Here is a 22,435-nt window from a genome sequence, read left to right on the forward strand (position 1 = left end):
CAGAGAGAAATTCTGATGTTTACAAAGGAAGTAGAAGATTTAAGCACTGAGGATCAAGCACAGGCAGACACTAAAAGCTAGACATATCCCCAGGGATAAGAGAATTAGTAACTCTCTAGACAATGCAGGCCCCTTGAACTCTGTTGTTTACATGGGTTCACTGGAGTCCTACTAGGATACAACCACAGAGATTAGAACCTGACAGTTCTACTGGGCCAGAGAGACCTGAGAACGAGCCCATCTCCTACAGGCACAGCTGTGCCCTGAACTAGCTTTTGGCCAGCTTCAAAATTTGATCAAAAACATCCTTAAGACCCAGAGGGCCCCAGCGTCAAGTCTATAGTTCACGGCCCAGCACCACTGTCCATCCAGCAAGTGGCAGTGCTGGCTCGGCTAACCCAGGGCACGAGGCCGGCACAGGCTGGCTGTGCTCCACACTCCCAGCCCCCAGCTCCAGCCCCAGCCTAGCTCTTGAGACTTTTACCCACTGCCTACTTACTTTTTAATTAGATTTTTAAACAAAAAGTGAAAGTATTTTCTAAAACCCCTCTAATTACACTAAGATCCTGAACTGATTGTGAAGGGAATAGGAAATGAAAGCGACTCACCCTCTGAGGGAGAATTTTGTCAGCCATCTTCCTCCTCTTGGCACTGTACATTTTTTAAAGAAAAAAACACGTTACCATGGTGACAGATCTAGGAGTAACGAGGCCACCTGCTAAATTATCCTGACATCTCCACATGCTGGTGCACAGCTGTGCATGCATCAGCAAAAGGGTCTCACCCATGCCCAGGACCTAGGACCCCTTCTCTCAGCAGCCTGGGGAGGTAGTTAGCTAAGAACAAATCAGGGCTGTCTGTTATGCATCTTGGAAAGAAGTGTGCAAGTTCTTTGATCACAGCATCTTCTATGGTGCCGGGCAGTAATGTATGCAAGTGCATGTGCACATGCTGTCTGTGGATGCAGAAAAAGCATGTAGGAGGACAGTGTGCATGTGTGAAAACGGCATAGATACACCTATGCATATGCACATGTAAGTGGTTGAGTGCCTGTAAACAGAATGTGAACTTGTTCAAACAGATGATGTGCATTCATTCATTCATGCCCAAAACTGAGTGCTGATGAAAACACGTATGTGTATTCCATATGATGTATGAAAACACATATATATACACACCCTTCCCTACATGTACACATTTGTTTTATTATAATGTATTTGCACGAGTGATATGCAAAGGTGATGATATGCAAAAGGGCTTACATTTCCACATTTTTCATCTTTATGAACATACAAGTGGAAAGATATGAGTGCCTGCTGTGTATATATATAATGTGTCCATACCCGTATGTAAGCACATTTACAAATCTATGCTTTTAAAAACATCCTTGTATTCGTGAACATAGACACAAATGTATATGTGCCTAAGAAATGGTTCTGTCAGGGTGATTGCCAAATACATTGTCTTTTGAACTCTTCAGATTCTAAAACCTGTTTGTGCCCACCAAACCTGTCATCTAACTCTAACAAGGCCAAGAAGGAATTCAGGCCTTGTTCTTCACCTCTATAATTTGTAAGGCCTTTATCTTAAGCAGGAAATGAATCATTCCATCTGTGACAGACAACTGGGAGAAAACAACTGTCTGCTACCACTCTGCCATGTCACACGGATGCCCCTCCTTACTGTTTTTATACAGGAAGTCTGTCATCAGCTATGTCCACGTAAAAATTGTTTCCATGCACATTGCTGTGGCATACTCCCTTCCTACATTTGCTAATAAGAAGCCTGGCCTGAAATACCACATCCTTAGATTCTTTCCATGCCCATGGAAGCCAAGCCTGAGGAACTATTTGTGCCCAGAGGTGCAAACTACATCCTTCCTCAGGGGCAGAAAATTCATCCACACAGTCACACCCAACCTTGTAGGTGAAAAATGTCACTTTTTAAAAGTGTATGAATGTTATATGGTGTGAACCTCCAACACCTTCCACAGCTCACAAAATCAAATCTGCAACACTTCACAGAATATGGAAGTAATGCATGAACAAACTCCACCTTCCCAAAGGGGAATGGGATATGCACACATATGCAACAACCCCAAAGGCTTGCAATTAAAAAGCAAATATCAAGCAAACCGAAAAAGCCCCAACAACTTGGGTCTCAACCAGTTCTCCTAGAGTCTATTACAGAAATGAGATTTTGGTCTCCACCAAACCTGCCAAGAAAGGGTGAGAACACCTTTTTGGCCTGTTTGTGCCATACAACACAGGAGTCTATTACTCCCAGAACTGCACCTAAGGTGTCAGGAAAATTTGCCTGAAAAAGAAAAAACAAACCAGAAAAATTTCAATGGGAAACAACAGGGAGGCATAAATGAACAAGAGGGAAATATTCAACACATTATCTGGGGGGAAGACATGGCAGAAGAAACAGAGAAACATTCCTGGGTACCTAGGAAGCACTAGCGTGAGCTGGACTCACTACATGAGAGATCACTGTTGGGTTCCAAATGAGAAGCGCAGAAGTTGAAAACTGGGGAGGGGGAACACTTCTTCTGCGAGTTACGACATCTATTTTTAGAAAATACTTTTCTTTAATGATCCCTGGAAACTAGTTAATGACTAAAGTTTACCTTAATTAAACAGCAGTGGCAATTTTTTAGGTTATATCTACCCTGTATATTTGAGGGCTAGGCATTATTTTGTGCAGTTTCCAGGAGTACCTCCTGGGAGGTGCTGTGGAACATGCATTTTGCCTAGTGCTGGGCAAGGCCTCCAACATGCACATGCATTTCCTGTGCTCATGTGCTGCACTCATACACATTCCTTCTGTATTCAATCTTATTCAATCATAATATATCAATACTCCCAGGATTGGTGTCCTTTCCAGATGCATCCCAGATATAAGCATTCCCAAGTCTGGCTTGCTGATCCAAGGCAAATAACTCAGAAAGAGCAGGGCTTCTAAAGCACTGAGCTAAGAGAATCATGTTTTACCTACAATTGGATATGACGACACCACCAGAACGTTGTCTTAATCTATATATAGACCTATACTGATTTTGCAAAAGGCAGATCACCTAGATGTCTGCTGTATTTATCAGGAACTGGCTCACACTAGGAACCCAAGACTGCTGAGGTTAATAAGTTGCAGAAAGAAATTAGTTGTTATTTAAGAGAGAATGCATTCAGCACTGTACAAAGTGGCATATTTTAAAAAGAAAGTTCCTTTAAAAAAAAAACAACTCTAATGATATGAAATTATTTTCTATGCATATCTCTTTACTTTATATGCAGGAATGCCTGTGACAATTGCAAGTTTTACAACCGCTCTCCTGAGTAACTATAGTACAAGAATTCACATGACGAATGAAAATTTTTTTCTGTCTTGTTTACAAACCATTTTCTTAGCCAGTCAGAAATTAGAGAAACTATACACACCAGATAACAAATAATGCAGTAATTGTACTATATTAGAAGAGATCTGTTCATAAACTTTAAAGGCTAAATATAACAGCCAGGTTTATAGCCCGATAAACCTGTGAGGTAAAAGCATTGTAACTGCAAAGCCAGACATTAGTAAAGGTCAGTTTGTTCAAGATCATTCACAAAGTAAAGAGTAAAATTTACCAATGTTTTTCCTGCTTTAAGAAACAGACAATATCTAAACCTTCTATCCTGTCTTGTTTGATCTTAAAGGTGCTACCTATTGCTAAAAAGGTATTGGTTTTTTCTTCCTCAAATTGTCCTCCCATATTTTCTTTCTGGAACACTCACCTCCTGGTTCGGTTCTGAGTGGCTTGCTGCTGCTGTTGCACTTGCTGCTGCACCTGCTGTTGCTGGACCTGCTGTGGTGCAGTGCGTTTTCTTGTTGTTTCCATCACGGTCTGGGGCATCCCAGGTCGCACTGAGGGGCTTCCAACGTATGGAGGACCTGGGGGACCCATGGGAGCCCCCTGATGGGGCATTCGAGCTCCTGATGGCATCCCAGGTCGCTAGAGAGGAACCAAAACAGAAAGAAGAGCCAGTTTGGTCCCTGTTTCTTCAGCTTCTAAGACATTTGTACTTAATCAAACACTAGCTCCAGCACATTCCCCATTTTAACCATCCTGTAAACACTAAGCAGCAACACGGAGCACATGAGCTCTGCACTGGTATTTCCTGGATATAGTAAAGAGGCATTCAGTGATAAAGTAGACAGGAAAGAAGGATGAAAAATACTAGGCTTGGGAAAACACTCAGTGGTCAGTAACAGGTCCAGACCAGCTTACAGAAGAAAGCTCTACCTTCGGATCGAAGGAAAAGCTCCATGGCAGCTACACGCAGCCCGGATTGGTGCAGTTCACATGCTAATCAAGCCACAAGCAAGCTCACATCTACACCGCTTCAGATTCTGCACTGACTAGCAGGCTGCTTTGATCAGAAGGGAGACTGTAACAAGCAAAGGTGAACCTTGAAACACTATGGTAAAACATTTTCCATTAAGAGCCCTCTCCTTCACCTACACTGGAGAGCAGTGTAAGTTCGTAAAGTGACAAGCATCTTTTAAGAAAAGGTGATGCCTCTATCAAGCCTCTAAAATAAAAATAAATTAAAAAAAAAAAATGGAATGTGGTAGTTTGTCAGCAGCCCCTATAGGCATTCTAAGTCCTGACATTTATGTTGACTTCAGCGTGCTCTGGAGAGACATTCAGGGTCAAATCACAAGCTTAATGCTGATCAAGACACAGTAAACTCGGTTCTAAATCCTAGAAGTTTGTAGTCATCACGGAAAAACACCAGTAAAATAATTACCACCTGTAAAATACAATTTAAAACAGAACGAAGAGCTTAGTTTCATTCTAATTATCAAGATGCTTATTATCTGTCTATATATATATGAAAATACAGAGAAATGCACATATAGCCTATAGGCATCTGAACTAGTATATGAATAAAGATAATTACACACACACACACAAAAAAAAAAAAAGAATTTTGAAAGTAAAGTCCCTCTACAAAGTCTTTTAAGGGAACCAAGAGGCAGTAGCATCCATTATGGATAAATGAGGTGAAGTAATTGTTTCTGAAAAGGAAGGCACATGCAGTGTGTTGCTGGGACTCACGCTTTTCAGCATATTCATAAGCAACCTGGGAGGGGAAGAAGGGAGGGACTGAAAAAAAAGGAAAAAATAAGAGAGAGAAACAAAAGCAAGGAAGTGAAAAAGTTTGTTGATAATGTTAAGTTATTCAAGCTGGCAAGGATGAAGGCCAGGTTCAAAGAACTGCAGAAGGACTTTTATGAGACAGAATGAACGTTAAAAAGGAAGATGAAAATGGATTTCAATACATATTGAAGTGAATAACATGGGGGAAAACCAATCCAGTCATCATATACAAAACAATGGGCTCTGAGCTGACTGTAGCCCAACAGAAGCATGATGTTAAACAGCCATGTCCAGGAAAAAAAAAAAAAAATACAGCAGTTCACTGCTTACTAGAGGTCCAAAAAAAAGCCATTAAACAAAAGAATGACAAGGAAGGGAACAGAAAACATCACTGTGCCCCTGTCCGTAGTTTGCCCACACGATGAATGCTGCATGTAGCTCTGGTTCCTGCAGGTACCAGTAGAGTAAAACTGAAGAAACAACAAAGAATGGCACAGAAATGATTAAGATACGGAACTGCATCCAAGTAACTGAAAATAAATACACTATGATTTTCCATCACAAAAGAGGTAATCTGAGGGGGGCATTTACTAGAGCTCTGCAAAATCATGAGTGGCCTGGAGATGGCAGTTGGGGATTGACTGTTCAGTGCCCCGAGAATAATGAAGTTCAGTCATCAGAGTTGGTTAGGTGTCAGGCTCTCTGACAGCCAAAAGAGGATAGTCTGCCTTGCAGTGGGTAGTCAGCCTGTGAAACCCCTTTCCAAAGAGGTGCTAATGACATGGAAAACATATTTGGCTCAGAAACTTCACTGTTATCGACAGTTAAAGCCAGGAAAAAGTACTGGGGAGAAGTACACTAGTGGTCTCCAAAGGGAGGTGCTTGCACCACGGAGGGTATGCAGGACAGTCCATTGGGAGATGGGAAGAAAAAGGTCTTTGCACCACTAATAAATAAAATAAAAATTTAAAAAATAGTTTAATCTTTATATCACCCTTTTATAATTTGTAAATATGTAATTATAATATATAATTACATATTATTCTAAACATAATTTGGACCTGCATCTCCAAATTAAGCACTCAAATGCACTGCAGTCCCCAAAGCCCCAGCTCAGTGCCCTCCCTGATCATCACAAGTCTTCAACATTCCTTGCATTCATATGCATGAAGAAGGGGAATGATCAGCAAAGAACTAATGGCTACAATCGGTATGGAGAGAGGAAGAAGGCTGAGGTAGGAGACAGACCAACAGCAGATGAATTCAGCAAGTATTCATGTATGAAACTGGTTGTGGGTCTGGCCACTGAGCAGAGAAGCAGAAGGAAGCAGCAAAAAGGCAAAGCCGAGGCTCTGTGCAGAGCTGGAAACATCTCCCATAAACACAGAGCTATGAAAACTGCTGGAACAGAGCAGCTCTCTCCGTTCCCACGTACTCACACCCACCCTCTGACCCAGGCAGAGTCAGCAGGAACAAATGGCCCAGAAAACGCTTCTCACTTAAGCTTGTACTTAACATCTCTCTGTTGTCTGTCAACCTACACCTCCTGGCCTTCTTCCAGCAAAGAGCAGACCACCGGGCCTGCTGTTGCCTGTCAATCAGCTGGGGACATTTGACAGTCATTCGAGAGAGACAAGATCCCGTGCACTCCCATCTCATGTTCATCCCTCATGGAGACTGTCTGGCCACAAGGATCAGACTGCAGGCACGCTTTCCTGCTACTATGAAGGACACCTTAAGGCCTGGAGAACAAGGTCAGCAAGCCAGGCCTACTCTCAGTCTAAGTCTGAGGTCTTTGAACTTCCTTCAGTTTTCTTTGTTACACATCAAAATAGGAAAAACACAGAGAAATGACAAAACTGAGACTGCTCTAGTAAAAGCATATTCAATTTCCCTTGTCATGTTCCCATCTCTAATATCACCCACAGAAGAAATGTAACTTACTGCACAATTGCCATCTCCCTGGTGCAAGCCCACCAGACTTCCAAGATACAAAAATGTTTTCTCTACGTAAACTTGTAAAAGGAGAACACACAAGCAGTAGCTTACATATTTAAAAGCTTATTTTGCTCTGTAACACACGTGCAAGATAAGGCAGTGACAGATAATACACTGAATTTTTCACAATATTGACATTAAAAAGAAAAAGTCTTCATACGAAAGAGTACTTCACTACCATTATGTCTTTTGAAAGAAGGTGCACCTATCTAGGGGTTAGGATGTGTCTTCCCTCTTCTCAGAGGGATGCAATCTGTCCTGAACAGGTATCTTCCATGGTAAATGCTGCAGTGCAAAACAGCACTGACACATCCTCCTTCCTAGGAAATCGTTTACCCTAGACACCTCTACCTGACCCAACTGTTCTTACCCACATACCTAACCACTTTTTTTCCTGCATTGACTCCATATACATATACTCTGCAGTACTTCAAACACTTTAATGGACAGAGGGCAAAACCACTGTGGGCCATAGGAAATGAGGATCATGGCATGTCCCCTGCTGAATGGACCACTCTCACAGTCCTGAGAAGATGAAGAGTAGTGCAGCTGCCTGGAGAGCAAGGACAAAGAGTACAGCACTTAAGAGAGCCAGGGAGTTGGAACTAGATGATCTTCAAGGTCCCTTCCAACCCTAACCATTCTGTGGTTCTGTGAAAGGCACACAACCAGTATTTCATGCTTGCACACTGGTCCCTAAGAGTTCTGCTGACTGCCTGCACTACTGTACACAGTCTACCACTGCCCGACTGCACCCTTCCAAAACTAAGCACACTGTCAGTGCCACAAGCATACCACCTCCCTCCCCAACAACTGCTGCCAAGTCCCTGTCGCTACCGTCCACTGCCCAGTTTCCAAAGCCACACATCTGGCTTTTCTACTTTCTTCCCTGCCTGAACCTTCTATCAGATCAGACGACAGTTTCTTTCCACTTTGCCATTCTTCAAGTGAACTTCTCCTCCCTGGTGGCAGAAATGAGACAGAACTGGAGTGGTGCTTTTCTATGTATTTCTGCTGCAGTCTTTTCTCCAGGGACATCACCATCATAGTGACCAAAATGCTGAAGCAGAAAAAAGGATTCCTGTCTGGACATACCAGATAGAGGAAAATAACCTGGAGAACTGACAGGTAAAAATGTCAAGAAAAGAAGAGCAAAACCACCTACAAGATCCTCAGAAAGAGACTGAACAGAGAGCAGGAAGTCACTGCAATGCCATGTAGCATTGAGCTGCACCTACAGCAATTTCTTCTGAAAGACTCAGACTTTATCCATGTTTGTACTACACAGAATAGCATGCAGTGAACAGCCATGGGCTTCTTGTTAACGGAGCAACTGGCAGATTTTGAGAACAACAATAATTACCAAGTATACAAACAGCGTATTTTTTTACCTAAAAATAGAAGCTACCTTGGCCAGACAATATATCCTGCTAAGGCATTACAGTAGCTACTGATTTCTATAGGGCATAAGCAAAAGCAAGGGGAGATGCCAGATGCTGTCTGGAGGTACAAATGGGTCACTAGAAGTATCTGAAACAACTAAGAAATTCAGACTAGACTGATGCTTCCTGATGGCAACAGGTTTCTGACTGCACAAATGGTTTCCCAGGCAGCTTCTCTCCTCTTCCTATAACTGCAGATGTTACTTCATATGAATTCCCTTTTAAAAATCTATGAATCTTTTAGAGATTTAGTAAGGAGAAACATCAGTATTGCAATTCTTTTAGGTTGTCTGCCATATTCACGTTCCTCCATTTCCCAAAATCTTTCACATCCTGGAATAAAGGTCCAAGTGTTCCAGGTTCCACTCAACTTTAAATAATGTTCACAAAAATCCAAAAATCTTTAACTTAAAACCCATCACATTTACAGAAATTGCAACTTGAGAAGAAGTTTCTATTTCATATATGTCCATTCATGGCTCAGAATAATCAGACATCAAACTGCAAATGAAGCATTTGTATGCATCCAAGAAAGAAAAAACTATCTTTGGAACTGAAAGTAACAAGTCCTATATACCATCAAGTTCCATCAGCTTGCTCATTTTAATAGATCTGATTACATCCACTACTGTGATGATACAATGAATGAAAAGGATTTTGTGTGAAGAACCATCAGAACACACCTTTTCACTCTGTAAAAAGGAATGTTTGACAAGGGAGAAGTAACAGAGCTCTCCAACAGCATAAGTATCATGGAAAGAGAGGAGACTGATCAAGAGCTCGCTGTCTCTTCCCTGACAAGAATTAGCAGTTGGCAGGACCAACAACTTCCTTATGCAAGATAAGCTGCAAAAATTCCTGACACAAAACCCTGTGAATGCTAAAAGTTTATATGGGTTCAGGAAGACATCCACGGACTAACCTACATGGATAAAATCCATGCAGAGATACCATGCATAGAGGGCAGCTCTGGGTCAGAAAGCTCTAGAGCTACAAAATGCTAAGTATTGAGATCAAGCATCACTACGTTTTTGCCTTGTTCCTGTACTTCCATGCAGTCTCCTGCTGCTTCCTGCAACTGAGTACCCTGGGCTAAATGATCCAGTGTGACTGTTTTCATATTCCTACAGTATTTCTTAAAAAAAAAACAAACAACTAACCAAACAAAGAAAAAAAAAAAAAGGGAAAAAACACCACCAAAACCAACAAAAACGGAAGAGCAATTCAAACCTTTCATAGATTGATTAGATCGATTACATCTATGGACTTATATTCATCAGCAAATGCAAGATTTCTCAATGAGCAACTCAAATTTATTTAACAAGCCAATACTGCACAAAATCACACTGATCTCTACTGAAGCCCTAGCTATAACTAATATAATCAATACAATTTTCTTTTCTTACTTGTGTGTGAACTTTTCTGTATTTGCTAGCCTGCAGTTAGTCCAGGGCTAGGAAAGGACAAACCTGCCATTTCTGTTCGTACCTTACTTACATGGCTGAACACTGTATGGTGTTTTCACCCTCCCAGTCTTCTGCAAATACCCACCAAACCAAGTTTCTTCACTGTGGTAAGGTCCCTTGATTTCTCCAAGCTGTCCTACACTTACCCCAAACATCTCCTTGTTTAACAAACCAGGGAAATGCATACGCAACAAACCAGTGATTCCGTTCCAGGACCTGTGCCCTGACAATGTCCCAGCACAGAGAACCATGCAGATAGCCCTGTATTAGGGAAGTGGAACAAACTTTCCAAAAATGACAGTTCATGAGGCTCTTTTCTAGCCTTTCTAGTGTTAGCTGATTTATGCTCTGACAAGATAGTATTTATATCCACGGTAATATAAAAATAAGTGGGATATTTTTCATTAGTAAAGTTCTACTTTTTTCATACCTAGTATTCTCCTCACCTCACTACTTCTACTAGTGATCTCTACAAGCTGATGACTGGCTGGAAGAAACAGTCACTTTTATCCACTTGAAACAGATGGCCATTCTAATAAAACAAATATAATTCTTATAACACAGTGAAATATAAGTCCGTAAGATCATACAGTCCTTCCTCGTCTCAAGTAAGTACCACCAGTACCTCCGTTTACTTCTTCAACCAATGCCTAAGAGCCTCCAGTGACAGAGATTTTACAACTTTCCTAATCAATCTCCATCCTTAGATATTATAAATAGAAAAAAATAAAAAACTCTCTTATTCCTGAAGTCTTCACAGGCCTCCCACTACTATTGTCCTCTGAGTTACCCCTCTTCTTCCTTGTTAGTTATGCAGACAACCAAGATCAGAAAAATATTCTTGTAAGTATATGCCACGGATTTACAAAATTGGTTCTGTATTATTCTCTGCCCTATCTCTTAATAAGACTAACAGTTTACTTGCTTTCTTAGGAGCAGTGGCTACACACTAGGCAGTTCACAGGGACATCCAAGTCTTGCTCCTGAATGGTCATAGTTCATTTAAAACCCGGCAATGCATGAGGAGATTCAGAATTTGCTCATCCCCTTTTCCAAGTTGCTGATAAATCTATTAGATACTCTGTACATCTTTGGAGCACCACACCTGTCTCTTTGTCTTTTTTAACATTGGCAACAAGTTATTTATCACTCTATTAAATATTTATTTACATGATGGTATGCTTTGAGACCTTTCTTTCACTGTACTTGAAATTATAACACCATTTCTGTACTTGTCATAAAATTCTATTACTGGATTTGAGAGGTAGGTAACCAGACAATAAGAAGACTGAGGATAAGCAAGAGAGTCACATAAGTGATACACAGGTTTGTATAAATTAGCAGTCTTGATGCGTAACTAATAGTAAACTGTAGAGATTGGCAGGAACTATCAAAAAAAACCCTTACATATTAGCAGAAAATAAATATGGATGAGGACTTGTATTAACAAGAAGAGCTTCCTAAGCAAAGCGCAGAGGACAAAGAACAGATCGCTATGGGAAAAAGAAGGTGATCTGAACTGACAGCAGGTATATTGTAAATACAGATATGACTTGATAGTTAAGAAAGGGACATAGACTTTTACAGGCGTATCTTTTGTATAAAAGGCAAGAAGATTGGTTTTGGAAGGAAGCTAAAGTGGGGACAGAAAAAGGACACAAAAGCAGATTTAAAAGGTCAGAACAGGACAAGAAAACGAACCTCTCAGCAGCTTCTTGTGTGAAGATGACACAGGCAAGGTCGATAGCACAAGGCACCAAAGAGAAGGCTGCTGCAAGTGAGTCACAAAGGACAAATGTCTGGACAAGAGCTTTAGCACAATCTGCACCATAGACCTTCTCAAGGCTATATGGGAAGGTACCTGTTTGAGTAAGAAAAATTAAGAAAAGGAAAAGAAAAAAGGGAGAGGGGGGAGGAGGTAGAAGAAGACAAAGGTAACATCCAATAAAGGGATACAGCCAGCAGAGAGGCCTGTGTCAGGGTCTAGAGGATAGAAGAAACCAAGAAAAGGAACAGCCTGCAGGAAGATTAAAAACTTGGTCTGGGTCAACAAAATTTAAGGCAACAGCTGGACACCTACAGGAAGATGTCATAAAGACAGCCTGGAATGTACTAGTGGACAGTAGAAAACGCATCAGTAAGGAGATAAATCAACGTAAGTGTGGTGATTAAAGCCATATTAATCCACAAAAGTGCTAGAAACAGAGAAGAGAGGAACAACGACAACAGCAACAAAAAAAGAGGACAAAGTGAGGGATGAGGCCTTTGGGGAAAAAGAAAAAATAAAAATTACCTTCTTCCAAAAATTACCTCTTCCCACAAAACAAATGTGCAAGATCCTGATCAAACAGACGTAAAAGAATTAGAAAAACAAATAACTGAAAAAACTCTTTTTAAAAGAAGAACTGCTAACCGGCGGTGTACCAAACTATGAAGAACTCCAGCAGAATGAGAATGAAGTATTGCACTTGAGATTTTTAACCACTAAGAGATTTCACCTTTTCAAAGGTTATCTTACTTGACTGGGACAAAAAGGGAAGAAGACATCTTCTAAGCTACCCATATGGTAAAGAACAAAGGCAAGATCAGGTGCACAAGAGCAAAGGGCGAAGTGACCTTAGCAAAGGAACGTATGTTTCCAAAAAGATCAAGTGAATCCAAAAGCTAACTGCCCTTGGGAAATACTGCAAAATTATCCTGCTCATTAAAGTGTTCACATAGCAAAAAACTTTCTCACAACTTTCTACCTCTATTTACCTCTCCCCTTTTTTCTTGGGGGAGGGGGCAGGGGGGACAGGAGAAGCCTGCAATAACCAACTCAAATAATGTTATCATAGATAAAATTAAAAAAAAAAAAAATGTAATTTTAAGAGGAGATCTTCGCCTGGAATTAGAGCAGAAACTGACTCCAAGGAATTCCAGTAAAGTTCACTATGTAACTTGATTTTTCAAGGTATTAATTCAGATGTTGACACACTGCGGTTGATAATAAAACTCAATAGCCAGCAATATGTAAACTCAAGGTAATGGCTGTGATGGCACATGGTCTTATTTGGTAGGATATGGGCCTGAAGACATAAAATGAAGCCATATTTTTTTTACCTTTTCTAAGTAATGGAAGACTGACTATCCCCACCTGTGTTTTGATCAAAATGAACCTGAGATGAGGAGGAAACTAAAGGAAAGAACAAACAAGGAAGCAAAAAAGGAGATTATCATGGAAGAAAGGAGTGGGTCATATAGAAGGTGTTCAGGCAACAGAATAACAGACAAGAAGCTCCAGCCTCACTGACAAGTAGAGGGAAGATGACAAACAAATGCAGATATTCCAGGCAAATGCAGATATTCAAATAAGATGCCACTAGTGGCAAAACTCCCAGGGCAGAAAAGACAGACTATTCAGCATCCAAATAAGCAATGGAAATGAGTTCTGCTATATTCATTCTGGTATAAATTAAAAATTCCCATGCTGAAGAGGCTAGCATCCTGCTTTCACATGAAGTCCATCTAGGCACATTCACATAACTTTTTGCCACTTTTTGATCCTAAAGGAAGACAACTGGTGTGCAAATGCCAACAGAAACCTTGGAAAAGGCAAAAGCATCCCATTTGCCCACCCCTCCCACCTCGCAGAGCTACAGCCATCCTTAGCCAGGCTACCTTAATGAACCTTAATACTCACAACAAAACCACTGCTACAGACCTGCACACTTGATCCTCAGTCATCCTTGTACATCTGCCAACCTCACATCAGACTGCTCCTGTACAGTGGCACCACATCACCTTTCACTGCTCTCACAAACACAGAATGCCACCTAAAGTCCTTAGCCTCGCAAGTCCCACCATATTCAGGATCTGCAGGACACATGCTAGCTCCTACACACCTGGAATAAAGTCAAATTATGGAGACAATCCAGGAGCCTGCTATGACCTCCACAGATTTCTATGATCTCTGCAAAAGAACCCCCACCTGACGTCTTCAAAAAGGTGTCACAGGAGGTGGCAGAATCTTCAAGAATGGCAGAATTTTCAAGAGAGAAAGCACTTAGGATACTATCAGCATCCAAACATCTGCATCCCTTGGGGCTCTTTAACAGTCTTATTTTTGTTAAATATGTATCAATATAAGAAATCCATATGTTATAAACAGTGACTGCCCTCAATCACTAGAGTCATTTAAAGAACATCATTTCCAATGGCAGCAAAATAGTGTTAGCATTTCCCCTTAAATGGAGATGGAAGACCTGATTCTTAAACAAAAGCTGGAAAAATTTTAAAGACCTTAAGGATTGCTTTAATTAAGCATGGTACCCTGAAATTCTCTCGTGGGTGAGTTCTTGTACTGTTACAGATCTGCAGAGCTAATCTCTCCAAGCCCCTGAAAGTCACCTGTTAAGTAGCCAGAGGATACATAAGAGCCAAGACTGGAGACAAGACCGAGAGGCGGTACCACAAGACTTCATCAGGCTTTCATCAGAATTTCTTCTCAAAACACAAGTTTGATTACAGAACAAAGTGTCCTACAAGCCCATTTGGGTCAGATCCAGTGCAGATTCTGCACCATGATCAGACTGAAAAGCACGCTATTCACCATTCATGGAGAATCAAAGCAAAAATCACAGCACACATCCCCCCCAGACACAAGCCTATATTATCAATGAATCCGTGCATATTCTGGGGGCTTTAGAGACCCCAGTGCTCTCCTGGCAAGACAGTTAGCAGCGCCCCAGGAGCACACTGCAGGAGCCGATCCAGCCCAGCACAGAGCCTCCAGTTTCCACTCATCCCTCTATTCAGAGCCAGCCAGCTCACTAACTTTCCCGACTCACCACCCCATGGACCAGAAACTCAAAAAGTTTGCTTTTCGTAGCTTTGCGAGCCCCTCCTGTAACTTCGTCTGTAGCCATCAGGGTCTGCTCAGCCTCTCTCACTCTCTCTCTTCCTCTTTCTTTCCCTTTTCTGCCTTTTTCTCCAACTCTCCCCTCTGAGTCCTGCTGGGCTCTCACACTTCTAATAGCACGGAGTGGGGAGGGGGCCCCTTCAGGGCCTTCCTGACGGCCCACTCGAGCTAAGCCTCAGCTGCTGCATTCCTCCACTGATAAGCCAGAAATAGTTTGTGCTGCCGGGTTCTGTGTGTTTACTCTGCAGGGACACAAAATCCAGCTTTTTAAACCTCTCTGTCCAAACAGCAGAGATAAGCAGGCGGCAAACTGAAAACATGCCTCAGCTTTTCCGTAGCAGTGCTGCAGCCTCTCCTCCTCTGCACCAGAGGATGGTAAATTCTGGGGCAAGGGGGAAGGGGGAGGGGGCAACTTCAGCAATGACATAGAAGTCAGTACCTCACAGGGAGTGTTTTCCCATTAGAAAATGCAAGCAGGCGAGCACTGAGAAACAATGGTTTTCCCTTGCTCCCACTGCTCCTCCTGCGCTGCATTTCCAGGCCTTTTCCCTAGGGACCTGGCAGGCAGCACACAGAAACATTCACTGGCAGCATTTCCAGCATGTGAGGCTGAGAACTAACCCCTTTGGACAAGAGAGAGAAACAGCAGGAGGCTGAAAGCTGGGAACAGGGAGAGACAGTGTGTGAGAGCCAGGGGAAAGAAAGAGTGTGCGAGCAGCGGGAGGAAGGGGGCGGGGGGCAGCATGGCGACCACAGTGCCTGACTTGCATCCATGCTCCCAGCCATCCACAGCCTCCCCCAGGGGTGACCGGGCTCAGGGTGCAATGCGAGGGTTCCATCAGAGACCCCAGGTGACTGACAGGGGCAGAGGAGTGATTAACACCGCAGCTGCTGTGAGGCATCACAGCTTGCTGCTTATCACACAAAGCCCTGCACAACACGTGTTGTCCCAGGATGCTGGAAATGGGGAGCACACCTGCCACCCCGGGAAAGGGGACAGAAAGCAGCAGACTGTTCCCTCTGCACTCGCCTGCTGCTACAGCGACCCTGGAAGGACATGGGCCAGTGCAGCTGCCGGGCGCTGGCAGCACAGCGGCCATTCTGCAAGCAGCAGTACTGGCTCCTCCATCATGGCAGAGCAGGCAACGGTGGCCTGGGGCACCGAACTGCGACAGCTCCTTGTGGGTCTGCGGCATGCGAGGGGCTGATGTTTCTCTGTCTGCCTAACACAGCAATAGCTGAGATGTTGCCAGGTTACGAGAAGGGTTTATTCTATTCCTCTGCTTGAAATCTTGTCTACGGGCTGTGAATTTTCTGGCAAGGCTGCCAACAGAAGAGAATCAGAGCTGAAACAAGTAAATTTCTGCCCTCAGCCAATAACAAAAACAAGCACAGAACAGGTATTGCCTCAGCCATGAGGCAGTGAAGAGCAAGCCATGGAGATCACATGGCCATTTGCACATGGGGGTGAAGGAAACAACCTCCACTGATTTTTAGGGTGACTCCAATCAAAATGCTACAGTGTGGCAACAGCCATAGGAATCACAGAGGTTCTGGGAGGGGGAGACAGTCTTACCAGTTCCCATTCTCCCCCTCAGCCCTTCAGAAGGAATATGCCAAGCAAAGTGGTATGGCCTTATTCAGTGCCTAAACTACTCCTGAGGTTCTAGCTGACTGGAAGTAAACGTACATGTAATCTGGAATTAAACTGCTACACATCTCGTGGGTTTGGTAGTATTAACAGTTAATCTTAAAACCGATTCTATCTGTCAGGATGCCTGACAAGGTAGCAGTGGGCCGGTATCTGCAATATTTTACAGATCCCAGAAGCACTCAGAAACGTTGTCTCCCATCTTGTGAACCCTTTCCCCTACTCCCAGCAAGACGACGTGCCTTTACTTTAGCGACCGCAGACTGCTGCCTCCTGCACTTGCCAGAGAAGCTCCAGCTCTCCCTGCAGTGGAACTGCTGACACAGGCCCGTGCAGGTGTTGCTATTCCCGTTCATTAAGGGCAGCCACCCGCAGTCCATTTAACGGCACAAACGCGGAACTAGCGGAACGCCAGGGCACACCGCGGCTGGCTGCAGAAGCGAACAGTCCCACGTCCTCTGCCCGCCAGCGCGGCCCCGTCCGCGGGGCGCCCGCAACTCGGGTCCTAAGCGCACGGGAGGGCCGCCCCCCGGCGCCGCGGAGTGGGAAGGGGCCGAAGCGGCGGGGCGCGGCTGCAGGCTGCGGCGCGGCGCGCAGTCCCCCCTCGCGTCCCCCCGCGCTCCTCCGCCAGCACCATCGGCACCGAATGGCAACGGCGCGCCCGGCACGGGCAGGGCGTGCGCCACCGTGGTCCCAGGCGCGCCGCTGGCGGGCAGGCGGGCGGGCGGAGGGAAGGCCGAGCCGCACGCCCCGGGCCGGCCCGGGTCAGGCCAGGCCAAGCCGAACCGAAGCGGGCCGCCCGCAGGTCCCCACGGGCCCCGATCACGGCGGCGCGCATGCCCGGCGCGGCTGCCGTGAAGGTCAGCCGTGGCCTAGCGGGGGACGCGCGGGCGGGGACGGCCGGACGCGCGGGAGGGAGCGGCCTTAACCCCTTCGGCGCCGCGTCCGGGGAGAAGGGGGGCGGGGGGACACACCACTGCTGAGCCGCTGTCCCGGGGACCGCGGCTGACCCCGCCCGTGTACAGGGGAAAGTGCGGGCGGCGCGGCTCGGAGTAGGGTGGCCGAGCCAGTGTCGCGCTAGGGGCGTGAGCGGCTCCGGCTGTCCGCGCTCTCGCCGGGACCGGAGCTCGGTAACGCGGGTGTCGGCCGGGCTGGGCCGCAGGACTTCCCGAGAGGGAGACAAAGCAGAACCGGGCACCCGGCAGGGGTTGTGCGGCTCCAGTGACAGCGGCAGCCAGACATCAGGGGAGGGCACCCGGCCGGCGCTAGCCACACGCCCGCCCTGCGGCCCATCCGTCGCTGCGGTCGGTACCGCCCCGCCGACACGGTGAGGGCACGGCGGCGGGGCTGAGGCTGGGGTTCATTGTTCTGAGCGGTTACGGATGAAGTAAAAGGCCTCAGCTGCTCCCATCAACAGCCGCTGCATTACTACGTTCTGGAGAAGGGAGGACAGAGCACGGAGCGTTGCTGAATTTCCATTGTGCCATACAATATGTATTGCATTCTATCTGGATGCTCTAACAGGCTTAATATAAAGAGATTTCCTCAAAAGAGCATCAAATTACAAGGTCCAACACTTGAAAATTAAGGAATGGCAGACACACGGTAGCCACAGACAAGAGTAAAAAAAAAAATAAAATCATGTAATTTTAAAACTCAGTTCTTACTTAGTATGATTGTAGGTCTCTAGGTACTCAAGAAATCAGGAGAAGTAGCTCTTTTGTTTTGCAAATGAAAAATAAGGTACAAGTGGATGGAAGTGACTTGAAGCATCACCTAGTTGAGTCCTGTGTCCTGTGATTCTCCACTTGCCACAACACTGTTCAAGGAAAATGTGCAACATGTTTACACAAAAGGATGAAGGTTACAGTGAAAGAATGTCTTCTCCCAAATTAAGAGAAAAATCATGTATTTTATTTTGCTTCTATTTTCCCTATATGTTTTTTTCTACATTTAAGACAACAAAGCTGGTGAAGAGCCTTAAGCCCAAGTCTTGTGAGGAACAGCTGAGGGAACTGGGGTTGTTTAGGAGTAGAGAAGGCTCAGGGGGACCTTACTGCTCTCTACAACTACCTGAAAGGAGTGAGGAGGTGGCTGGTCTCTTCTCCCAAGAATGGAACAAGAGGAAACAGCTGTACCAGGGGAGGTTTAGACTGGATATTTGGAAAAATATCTTCACTGAACAGGTAGTTAAGCATTTGACAGGCTGACCAGGGAAGTGGTGGAGTCACTGCCTCTGGAAGTGCTCAACACATAGATAAGCCCCTCAGCGACATGGTTTAGTGGTGGACTTGGCAGTCCTGGGGTAATGTTTGGACTTGATGATCTTAAAGGTCTTTTCCAACCCAGTAGGTTCTATATTTCTATGTTTTTTTCATAAAGCTTAGAAAGTAAGTGTCTGTGCCTGGCTCAACCCTAGTCTTCCACAATTGCTACAAGCATCCTGGCAGCTCCCAGCCATTCTGGTCAGATGTCAGTGCCACAAGGCGTTCAGTAATGCATGTGCGCCTCTACTAGGCCCCAGAGGCTGGCACACTCTGGGAGGCCTCCATTCATACCCCCACAATTCCCTTCATGCTCACTCCAGGTTATTCCTAGCCTGTTTTGTTTCAAGGGAAGGCCTACATTGTGCCTCCTTACCTCTTCAGACCATCTCTTCTCACACAAGTTTGTGTGTTTTGTGTTTACTTCTGGGCTATTTTTTGCACTTTTAAGATGGTTAAACTAAGATGGTCAAGTTAGAGAAGATAAGAACCAAGTTGTTGGGGGAGATATATTGGCAGCTGCTTTCAGGTTTTTCAGCTGCAGGTAATTCAAGAAATACAGGAAGGTGAGGGTTGCCTTAAAGAAGCATGGTTTCTGTCATCCAGTTTTCAATGGAGTCAGGAGTGCTCTGTTTACTGACACTCAAACTATTCTCAACAGTTTTGGAAGTGATGCAATACAGCAGAGAAAACATACTAAGAAAACAGACAAAAAATGTCCCAAGATTGAGGTTCTGTTTATTCTACAGAAATGCCCACTTGTTTCTGAGTTCAGAATGATTTGATATTAACAATACTTATAATGAGCTAGAAAACACGCTTATTAAATTTCCTAGCAACATATGGTTTGGAATGTTTACAGGTATGCTAGGAGAGACGATTTAAATCCTAAGAAGCTGGAGATACGGTTGAAAAACAGAACATAATTCAATCAGAAATAGTGCAAGCTTCCACATCAAGATAGAAATCAACTATAAACAGAAGATTGAGAACTGGCTGAAGAGTTGGTGGGGTTTAGGTTGGGTTTTTTTGTTTGCTTTTAGAGAAAATGTTTGGGTATGCAATTGATCATAAGCTGAATGCGAGTTAACAGTGCTACACTGACACAAAATAAGCAGTAAAAAAAGAACCCAGAAGAGCAGTAACTGAATGCTGCCCCACTTCTCTCATCCCCTTGGTGGCAGCAGAAGCAGTGGCAATGATACTCTAGATTCTTTTTTTTTTCCTTATTTTGTCTCTGCTTCTTCCCCATCCCTTGTCCTCTCCAGGACACAAGCAGTCCCAACTCACCATTTCCCCAAGGCTGCAAAACTTAATTTTCAGTATTGCTGAAGAACCCTTCCAAAGTAATTCTTCTATTGTGGTATGAACTGTTAATGCTTCAACCGGACTGTCCTTTGCAGTTTGGGTCTCTGTGCGTCAGAGAAAGTATTTGTGGGAGAAATCGAGATGGTTGTGGGGAGAACAGTAAGTGTGACAAGAACTGTAAAGCTCCAAAAGAGAAAATAACAGTCCAAATACCCAAAAAAGGCTGCCGCAAATACAGTGAAGAGCTGCTCCCCCAAGAAATAATAGATTTAAATTTCTCCCAGGAAGATTTACATTAGATATTAGGGAAGAGTACAGCAGTAAAAATAAGGATGTTCTGGGATAGTTTGTCCAGCAGGGATGGGAATCTCCATCACTGAAGGTCTTTACAAGAACAAGTTAGACAAGCATCTGTCCAGAGCAACATAGGCAGTATAGATTCCAACTTGGGGCAGTACAAGGGACTGGCTGATTCCCAGGGATTCCTTCTGCCTTATTTCTGAAGACAAAGACAAACCTTTTTTCTATCCCGGGTGGTTTCCCCTGACATTCTGCAGATCTGATGCAAACAAGTTCAAGCCAATCAGAAACAGTCCGTTATATTTTTTTCATTTTGGAAAAAAATCCGGATCTGATTGCTTCAACAGTGTAACAATAAGGAATCTGCATATGCAGATTGCTGCCATTTATCCTTTGTGACTTCCAAAGTATATATAGTCTCATATATATATATGTATCACATATATGGAGTCATATATGTCTCATAGACCTGCCTTTTTGTTAGGCCTTCCTACTAACTGTTATTAAAAATCTATCTTCAATGAAGAATTACCATAAGCAATTCATAGCACACATAAAGAAAGAAGACTTGAAATAAAATAAAAAAAAAAATAAATGAAGGCAAAGAAAAGCATTTGTCTCTGTCTCCAGAGGCTCCAAACATTATACTGCAAAGGTAGAGAGATAATTACAAACTTACCTCCTGGTTATTTTAAAATTAAAGGCAACAGCAGGAATGAAAAGATAGAGAAAAAGATATTAAATACTATAGGATGCAAAATGAGGCATCACTATTATCATGGTATCAATCATACTTGCATTTTACAAACGCTGCACAATTCTGTGTGACCTCATAGTAAGCTGTCTAGCCTTACTTATGATTTCTCCACCATCCCATCCTCACCAAACCCACTTTCCACACCTTCTGCAGCGACATCTGTGCATGGCTTCTCACACCTTCTTAGCAAAGAAGCAGAGGGCTACAGGTAGCAGTCCACAAAACTCATTTTCTAGCCAAGGGCCAAAGCAGAGCTGCAAAGTGTGAGAAGTTAGTGGGAGGATTTTGGTCCTGGAAGTAGAATAGAGAAAATATGATACTGTGTTTGGAGTAGGGACTTCTGTTTCTCAAAAGTGAAGGAAATAGAGGAATTCTTGGTGCGGAATTATGGGGAAACAGAGAAAAAGATAACTACCCTCAAACCTACTACCCCCTAGTCCAAAAAGTTTAAGTATCCTCATGATGCTTGGTGGTTAGAATGATGGCTTTGGGGTGTGTTTGGTAAGAGCATCATAAAGATCATAAAGAGCTATCACTAACTGACAGAACACAGATGGGGAACTGCTGGGTCAGTAAGTCCACTGTTGTATAATCAATAGCAACCATATCATATGTAAGCCTTTTAGACGTAAATTTATTGCGTAGCACTTTAAACTTTGGTATTCCTATGGGGTAGCTGCTAAAACCCTGAGTTCTTTGAATGGCTGAGTGTGTTCTTTTAGTATATCTGGCTATTCCCACTCATTCTTTTACCACCATTTCCCTCAATGGTTCTTCTTTATGTCTCAAGTTTACGTTTTGAAGCATTTAGGTATAGCAGTCATACCCACTCTCTCTCTCCTTTTGTCAGACTAAACAAGTGAAACTTAATTTGCACTCTTAAAACTGAGTGCCCGTTTCTCATGATTTATCAGTCTTTCCCTATCAGTCCCAGCTAACCTATCTAGAACAAGAGGAAACAGAACTGTCTCGACAGTCTCCAGAAGGCCATGTACTCATGTGACATTAATACTTCTCTTTTCAGCAGAAATCTCTACCAATCTTTGCTGGGTTCATAACTGCCTACCCCAATATTATGGGAGTGATACCCCCTATTTTCCAGCAAGTGTACTAATGTACTGGGCTGATCCTCCTTAATCACTACCATTAGATAAACCTCTGGCTTACAGTCCTAATTCCTGTTACAAGCCCCTAAGTGCATGA

General features: G+C 43.8%; 1 protein-coding gene across 15 annotated transcripts in view; it reads right to left on the bottom strand.

The window, feature by feature from the left end:
- SMARCD3 (SWI/SNF related, matrix associated, actin dependent regulator of chromatin, subfamily d, member 3) overlaps positions 1–22,435 on the bottom strand; it is an 85,372-nt gene that overhangs the window by 38,912 nt on the left and 24,025 nt on the right. For 5 of the 15 annotated variants that reach the window (XM_062618142.1, XM_062618146.1, XM_062618141.1 and 2 more), the window contains one exon: positions 3,777–3,994. In XM_062618142.1, the coding sequence (XP_062474126.1) occupies positions 3,777–3,994 (218 nt within the window). Of the gene's footprint in view, positions 1–608; positions 652–3,776; positions 3,995–4,285; positions 4,466–10,198; positions 10,975–11,753; positions 11,917–13,755; positions 13,780–14,441; positions 14,850–14,881; positions 15,275–16,528; positions 16,554–22,435 lie in introns of those variants that run through there. The other 10 variants (XM_062618140.1, XM_062618148.1, XM_062618150.1 and 7 more) reach the window with 10 other exon arrangements.

This window comes from Pezoporus occidentalis, unplaced genomic scaffold (assembly GCF_034315485.1).
Source record: "Pezoporus occidentalis ecotype Australia unplaced genomic scaffold, CSIRO_AGI_Poc_V1 ctg2, whole genome shotgun sequence".
In the NCBI taxonomy this organism is placed as follows: domain Eukaryota; kingdom Metazoa; phylum Chordata; class Aves; order Psittaciformes; family Psittacidae; genus Pezoporus; species Pezoporus occidentalis.